Source organism: Vigna radiata, chromosome 8, assembly GCF_000741045.1.
Source record: "Vigna radiata var. radiata cultivar VC1973A chromosome 8, Vradiata_ver6, whole genome shotgun sequence".
In the NCBI taxonomy this organism is placed as follows: domain Eukaryota; kingdom Viridiplantae; phylum Streptophyta; class Magnoliopsida; order Fabales; family Fabaceae; genus Vigna; species Vigna radiata.
Window position 1 is genome coordinate 41,426,292 of NC_028358.1, and position 8,460 is coordinate 41,434,751.

General features: G+C 32.6%; 2 protein-coding genes across 2 annotated transcripts; one reads left to right on the forward strand and one right to left on the reverse strand.

Annotated features, from left to right (window-relative positions):
- Positions 1–1,490: 1,490 nt before the first annotated feature.
- On the forward strand, positions 1,491–5,024 carry LOC106771776 (meiotic recombination protein DMC1 homolog). Its single transcript, XM_014657770.2, has 15 exons — positions 1,491–1,707; positions 1,791–1,876; positions 2,112–2,203; positions 2,295–2,366; positions 2,450–2,488; positions 2,647–2,704; positions 2,807–2,852; positions 2,942–2,987; positions 3,288–3,349; positions 3,488–3,554; positions 3,646–3,738; positions 3,839–3,907; positions 3,976–4,054; positions 4,252–4,418; positions 4,674–5,024. Exons 1-15 carry the CDS (start codon positions 1,691–1,693, stop codon positions 4,716–4,718), a joined length of 1,038 nt encoding a protein of 345 aa, XP_014513256.1. The 5' UTR covers positions 1,491–1,690; the 3' UTR covers positions 4,719–5,024.
- A 6-nt stretch (positions 5,025–5,030) lies between these two features.
- Positions 5,031–7,466, reverse strand: LOC106769853 (stem-specific protein TSJT1). The gene is made up of 4 exons (XM_014655631.2): positions 7,117–7,466; positions 5,863–6,103; positions 5,654–5,774; positions 5,031–5,445 (listed from the first exon to the last, which is right to left on the reverse strand). The coding sequence occupies exons 1-4, from the start codon at positions 7,314–7,316 to the stop codon at positions 5,255–5,257; spliced, it is 753 nt and encodes a 250-aa protein (XP_014511117.1). The 5' UTR covers positions 7,317–7,466; the 3' UTR covers positions 5,031–5,254.
- Positions 7,467–8,460: the final 994 nt, after the last annotated feature.

Consider the following 8,460-nt stretch of genomic DNA (forward strand, 5'->3'; position numbering starts at 1 on the left):
TGTATGAGTACTCGTAAATTTAACTTAAAATAAAACCTTGGTTTTTTATTTTCATTTTTTTTGAAAAGTTTAGGAGTGATTTTAATTTGTTTAAAAGAAAATAAACGATATATTTTAATTTGTTTAAAAGAAAATAAACTATATATTTTGTAAATATCTCATCAGACACGTTCCGGGTGTCGTAGAACCAAACTAGCAATATTATTAATAATAATTTCATTAATTATTATTTTTCTCTCATTTTCCTGCGTTTCTGTTCTACTTCCCACTTCTTACATTAAATTTATAGTTTAAATATTGATTTCTATTTTATTCAATTTAATTTTAATATACATTTTTAATTTAATTTTAATTTTGGTTAATTTTGTTTACTTTACTTTTTTTTCTAACATTGTTTAAATAATTTTTTTTCTTTGTGACTTTTTAGTTACTTTCTTAAAATTTTACTTTTTTTAATTTAAAAAGTTATTAATATGTGTGTCCTGGTAAAATATATTAGATCAATATTTTATATTCAATTTAGCCAAAATATGAAGCAATTTTGTCTTTCTTTAGACTCAAACTAAGTTTAATTTTTATGCAAATATTATTTTGATATTTTTAAAAATATTTTTAGTTTAGAGTTAATAATGGTTTAAAATTACATTAAAAATTTTAAAAATAAAGAGAAATGTTATTGGTTTAAATTCTAAAAGGTTAAAAATCACATTTTATTTTTAAAATTTTATGAGGTTAAAAAGTGGATAGTAAGATTTTTAACCTCTTAAAAATTTAAATCAATATTGTTAATCTTAAATTATAAAATTTGATTCTAATTTTAAATCAATTATAATCCTAAATAAAATATATTTAATAAAATTTAAATTTTAACAGAAATGTCAATATAGTATTTAAATAGAATTTTAATTTGATGTCAAATTAAAGATGAACAAAATTATTGTATTTTAATAAAATTAAATTGATAATTAAATTAAATATATTGATCCTGATACATGACATTCATCTTTATATGTGATGTGTCACATAGTTTAACGTGAATATTTTTTTAAAATTTTAAAAAATAAAAATTGAAAAACTATTAACTAACTTTATCTTGTCCATGATAGTCTGACTTGAATATTTTTTTAAATTTTAAAAAATAAAAATAAAAAAACTGTTAAGTAACATGAGTCTGACGTTATTTTTTATTAATTATTTTAACGATATAAAAAAAATAAAAAATAAAATTGAAGAAAATGAGAACCAAATTGAGAAAAAAATATTAATACTAAATTGAATAAATTCATGGACCAAATTAAAATTTATACTAAAATTTATAATTATAGACTGAAAACGTAAAAATTAGTGTGGATTTTCACGTGACAAATAGCATCATAATCTTTTATCATTTAACTTTTTTATTATATTTCTTATTTTTGTTTCAATTTTAATTTGATCGTCTCATCACAAATTTATTTAAACATGAATAAAAAAAAAAAAAGCAAATGAAAATGGAAAATTAGAGAGAGAAATAGAAACGCGGGAACGCTAACCGTTTACGTATGCTCTCCCTTTCAGCTTCAAAGAACATCTCCTTCTCGTTTCGAGCCCTATATATGTTGATCCCCCTCACTTCTTCAGACCTCATTCATAATTCAAAAACTCTCTCATTGTTCTTTAGGCACATCTATACTTTCTTTCCGGAGTCACGATGCTTGCGACGCTCAAGTAAGTCACATAATCTATTGCCATTTCTTCTCATCTTAGAATTTGAACACTACCTCACAGTTTGATCGGCGATGACTTTTCAGATCCGAAGAATCCAGCGGCCAGTTACAGCTCGTCGAACGAGAAGACATAGAAGACGATGAAGACCTCTTCGAAGCTATCGACAAATGTATTGTCGTTCTCTACTCTCGTTCGATTTCTCTATATATATACTTAACTGCTCTTCGCTCTTCATTTTACAGTCATTTATTTCTATTTTCATTTTTTCCGACCTTTGCCGGGAGTTCTTGTTAGATTCAATTTTTCATAGAACAACGATCTAGTTTGAAAAACTCAATTCTGCACTCGTTTGATTGGTGGAAAATTCGTTTGCATTCGATTCACATCCATACGTTTCTACGCAGTGATAGCTCAAGGCATCAATGCCGGAGATGTGAAGAAGCTTCAGGACGCAGGGATATATACCTGCAATGGCTTGATGATGCACACAAAGAAGGTTTAACTTAAAACACATCTCTAATTTAAATATCTAGGACGTGGAGTAGCTCTGTACTTTAATTGCTAACATAATTGTTATATTTTCGTAGAACTTGACTGGAATCAAAGGTCTATCCGAGGCCAAGGTCGATAAGATCTGCGAGGCTGCTGAGAAGATTGTGGTAAGATATCGTAGCTTATGAAATCTAAGTTATTCCTTAATACTATTTCAGCTCTTCATAATTTGACCTTTCCTGCGATGCAGAATTTTGGATATATTACCGGAAGCGACGCATTGCTCAAAGTACATTGTTTATTGTTTTTGGAAGTTTTTTTAATTTTGGATTCCATTTAGATTTGCATATCTGTGATGTTTTAAGAATTACAATAGCTTCCATTAGGCTTAAGTAATCGTAATTAATTTTCTTTGAGTGTGCATTTATTCTTCCTTTGTTACCACAGAGGAAGTCAGTGATCCGAATCACTACTGGAAGCCAAGCGCTTGATGAATTGCTAGGAGGTAGCCTTTACGCTGAATGAATCTCGTACTGTTTTGTGACTAGAAAATTTGATCCTCTATTGGTCCTATATGTTTTCCCTCTGAATTCTTCTTTCTAAATAGGTGGGATTGAGACATTAGCCATTACAGAAGCGTTTGGAGAATTCCGGTGAGAACACAGCTCATATAGAGTTTCTGATAGATTTGATATACTTCAGTTTGAGATGTTCATTCTAAGAATATTGTTTACTGTTTCAGATCGGGGAAAACACAGCTTGCTCATACTCTCTGTGTTTCCACTCAGGTTTATATTCTATGGTCGATGTTTGGTCATGACATGATGGGCGTTAATTGCTATAAATGAGTATTTGTGATTGAAAAGCTGCTCTGTCGTGTTTTCTTGTAACCTATGGCATTGGGATTGCGACAAATTTTTTTTCCCCTTTTTATGAATCACATTATTCTATCTATTGTATGCATAGAACAAATATGGTAGCTTCTTAAATACTAATTTGGTCTGCGTACGTGGTAGTCTTATTTCGACGCACATTGAAATATTTGCGTATTTGGTGTATACCATACTGATCTTTCCTGACCCCTCCAGCTGCCAACTAATATGAGGGGAGGCAACGGAAAAGTTGCTTACATTGACACAGAAGGAACTTTGTATGTTTTCTTTCTTATTTAAACAACTACTAAAGAACTTAAATAGCGACCTCTCTCAATCGATAACTTGTTACTGTTTTTTCAACTGACGTCATCCAAATTATAAAACGTTTCCCATTCATCCACAAATAACTGCAGCCGACCTGACCGAATTGTTCCCATAGCTGAGAGATTTGGCATGGATCCTGGGGCTGTACTGGACAATGTAAGTATTCTCGAAACCATATATCATAATTAGGATCTGAAGGGAAATTGTTTGCTGTTGACACCTAAACATATTCTGTTTGTCGCACAAGATTATATATGCTCGTGCCTACACTTACGAGCATCAGTACAATCTCCTCCTTGGTTTGGCTGCTAAGATGTCCGAGGAGCCATTCAGACTTCTGGTGAGGTCTTATTAACTTAGTAACAACGTTATCTTCGGAGTTTGTAATATCAGGAATCATGCATGAATATGGACTGTTAACGAATTTTGATTTGTGGCAGATTGTGGATTCGGTGATTGCTCTGTTTCGTGTAGACTTTTCTGGAAGAGGAGAGCTTGCAGAGCGTCAGGTCTGTTATTTACATGCACGTATCTGCTCCCTGAGTCAACTTTTGCTGACTTGAACAATCGTTTTCAGCAAAGACTGGCACAGATGCTTTCTCGATTAATAAAGATAGCTGAGGAGTTCAATGTTGCAGTTTATATGACAAATCAAGGTAAATTCTCCGCTTGTTGATATAAGAGTTTGCTTTTCGAGGAAGGGGATTAAGTTTTCACTCCCAAGTTCCAAATTGGTTGTTCTGAAGCTTGTAATTTATAACAAGTAATAGCAGTAGCATTCGAGTTTTAGTTGGGGCTTTTATGAGAATAAAGGGTATATTTATCTACACGATATTTTGTGTTTTGGTTGCAGTCATAGCTGATCCAGGAGGCGGGGTATTCGTAACTGATCCAAAGAAACCAGCAGGAGGGCATGTGCTAGCCCATGCAGCCACAGTAAGGTTGATGTTCAGGAAAGGGAAAGGGGAACAGCGGATTTGCAAAGTGTTTGACGCCCCCAACCTGCCAGAGGCTGAAGCAATATCCTTTTTTTTGCTCCTTTAAAAATAATCTACTCATCCAGTAATTACAAAATTAATCAAATCCACCCCAAATAGTTATGAAACTATGATTGTTAAAAACAAAGGGACCTTTCTCGTAATTCTAAATAACCAAGTCAAGTTAGCTGGATTTTAAAAATGGGGGCAAAAGCAATTATTATATCCACTGAAACCAGTTGCAATGCTTATGAGAATGAGGTTCTTCCATCAGCGTGTATTTTCTTGACAGGGTTACGTGTTCCAGATAACACCAGGGGGCATTGCAGACGCTAAGGACTAAAAAGTCGATTCTAACTTCTGGGACGAATCACAAAAGCGACAACAGTGGCTGAATATTTCTATTAACCTTAATCTTCCAGATATTTGCTCACGGCTTGTATGAAAAGTGTTACTTAGTACATTTCAGTGACGAGTTCCCCTTAGTTATAAACGTTTCCTTTATAGCAAGTAGCAAATATAGTTTACATTTTCAACGTCTCACAAACATTAACATTCTCACTGACTTCATAGAGAGATCCTGTTTTCATATTATTATATATATTAATAGTCATAGTATGGTACAGATATGGCTAAAATTCGAGTTAAACAAAAAAAGCCGTAAAAAATCATAATTTCTAGGATGAACCCGTCCACAAGTTGATATTATTACATGAGCTGTGACAAGAGAGAATGAGCTTAATATTTGCTCCAAGCAAATTGTATAGCTTAATATGATAAGCCAAGCCTCGCTAGAGCCTCAAAACAGAACCAGAATTTTAAAATTCGGCCGAAATCGGCTATGATAAAAGCCTTAATTCAAACAGAACGGGGTCGCAATCAAATATTATTTGACCAGTTAGCAGCACTCCCAACCCTTGGCATGCCAGTTGATTCCTTCTTAGTCTCAGCATCCACCTTGAAATTGGCACCATACACCTGTCCTGAACTACCAACCCTCGGCACAGGCCTCACCTCATTAAGTGGATGCTCAAAGCTGCTCAATCCTCCGGATGTTGTAAAGAAAAATCCTGAACATGGGGATCAAATATGTTACCATTGATGCCCAATATGGAACAAACGTAATTGCAAAATAAACGATTACACAATGGTAGTCCAGAAAGAAAAGAAACTGTCAGTTCTAGCGCAACTTCTCTTCCTCTTAACTCACTTTCAAATTTTAATAAACTTGGATAAATTTAGTTCAGATTGCCTTTTCAAAACAAATCTTAATATTACCTTTGGGGAATGGTGCAAAGGAATTCCCACAGCTCTTAGTTACGATCTCTGCGTCGTCTGAAAGAACAAGATTTCCATCGGCATCAGTTCCCCAAGCAAAGGGAACATTCCCATCAGCATCCTTCCAACAACCAGGATATGTATCTCAAGTTAGAAAAGAAAAACATTGGCAAATAGACAGGAAATTAGCTGGATCGAGGATAACTCACCGCAGCAATAAATGCAGTGTTAGCACTACTGTCATACAGAATAAACGCAAATTTTCCCTGGAAATCTCTCACAACTTGAGCAGCAGGATAGGGACCACGATCTCTTAGAGTTCTGTATGCCTCTATGATAATGGTTACCTCAGTAGCCGTTTTATTCATTCCATATTGTTGCTTAAGATTCGCAACGTTCTCAAGGTGACCTTGAAACAAGCAGAAAATGTCATCCACAACAGCGAACAGCCTGGCAACGTAAGAAAATCAGTATATTAGGAGAGTAATCTTTACGAGAGAAATCCTTCACAACATCATAGTGTTCAGTTTCTTTCATAAAATTAGATGATAAGAATTCAGGATTTTCAAATTTGTCATTTTACTGATCAAAGAGAAAGTAGAGGAGAATTTCAGTTTAACATGGAACGGGAATGATTAGGTAGGTATTGCTCCAAGGCTTAAGCTGAAGAACTACAACCTTGTAATTTCATTAAAATCACTGAAGTAACATAACAAGAAGCAACAGAAAACAGTTAAGACTAAGCTAGAAAGATTATAAATGGTGCAACAAAACTACCTTAGAATGACTTCTGCTGGTGGGAACTGGGAAAGGAAGACAAAAGGAAGGGCGAGGACTGATAATACAATGTTAATACTCTAACAAAATATATTTTAAGATATGTGAAAAAGCTAAAAAGAGGTGCTATATCTTAACCAAATAACCATCAAGGAAAATCTAAAGATTTTCATACATGGCAGTTACTACTTTTTTCTTTTTTCTTGTATTCGGGACTTAATGCCATCAACAGAAACAAGATAGATAATGCCAGAACCAAAAAAAAAATGAAACACAGAATCACGCGCGTGCTAATAAACTAAGGAGATGAAATCTAATGTTCGGTCAAGGTAAGGTCCAGCCAGAACAATAATAATCAATAACGATCAAGATGATGAAAACAAACAAGAATAACTCTTAAGAACATAAAAATAAAAGAAAAAAGAATCCAACATTTTCCATTAATCAATAATCGAATTCTACAATAAAATGTAAAGCAATATAAAAGCTTCAACTACACACCGTTATCCTAAAAAGTGTTGAGATTCAAACTCAGAAACATCAAATAACAAACAGGTTGAGTTTACAAACACATCGGCGAAAAATTTACTTCCAAGATCAAGAAACACAAAACGGAAACCTAATGAGTTTACCAAGAAAAAAAAATCAACTTTAAGACATCGAAAAAAGAAGAGAAAATGATGGACCTTGGGAGAAGGGGATTCTGTTTGTGAAGAGAATAGGCGAGGAGACCCGAAGTGCCAAGATTAACGGTGACGGAACCAGGGTGAACGGCAGAGAAGTGCTGTGCCAGAAACCCATCTTTTAAGGCTGAAACGGAATTTGATTGAGGGCTCTGAAGACCCTCAGGGCTCTTTGCCACCGATTTGTCAAAAACCGCCAACATTTTTGGTGGATGGTTGGTTGGATGAGAAGATGTGAAATGATACAACAGAACAAACGCAGTCAGCAGCAGAAATTGAAATCAGATCCTCAACAATGAACGATGCGACGAACTAAATATAAGCTTCTCTGCAATCCAATATCACTTCAGTTTTTACCCATTATGCCCCTTCTCTTTTTGGATAATTTTTAGAATTTTTCTATGGCCAATGCCCATCGTACACCACTCTGTTGCAAGTTCCAACGACCTTTCTTGGCGTTTAGCCGTTTACTTTTTGTCTTCTTTTTTTCTATGATTCTTTTGTGTTTTCTATTCTCGGAAATTCATTTTTGGAGAAAAAACATTGCAATTCATGTTTAATTTTTTTTCTCTATACAATAAAAATTAGAACATGCAATGTAACCTAGTTTATTTACTCAATTTCCAATAGAAATATTTTATGTACAGTATGTCCAATAAATTGCAACAAATCTTCCTAAGCAATTTTGAACGTTTAATTTAAAAAAAAAATTTAATAAATTTGTTGGTCCAATATATATGGTTTTACAATGTCTATATGTAGTTAATTGAAAAACATGAAAATATATATGATTGTGTAAGAATTGTATTAAAAGAATTATGTGACAATTTTTAAAAAGAGAAATTGGTTAGTAATTTTTAAATATATAGAAATTATTTAATTACTTATTTTACTAAACAAATAAACTAATTTTTATTTGATAAAAAATAAAATTGTCTAATTAAAAGATGATAAAAATGATATAACGAGATAGATAAACCGATAAAATTATGAATAAAAACAATATTTTAATTTTAGAGAGAGAGAAATATTCCTTTTATAAAGATGAAAAATAAAAACTTTAGTATTTTACCACAAGCTAAGTCACAATTAATCAACATAATATGTTATTATAACTAAAATCTTGAATTGCTTATTTATCATAGATAGATTAAAATGAAACTATTTTGTATTATTTTAAAACTACAAGACAAGTAAACCGACATTTGATCAATAGCACGACAGAATTCCGTTTTATAATAGAGATACATCAAAATCGAAGTCAATGTCCAAATGCAACTCATCTTTGACTAAGTTTATCGTTTACCAACACTCCAATAATAAAATCATTTTTTGATTAAAAATTAT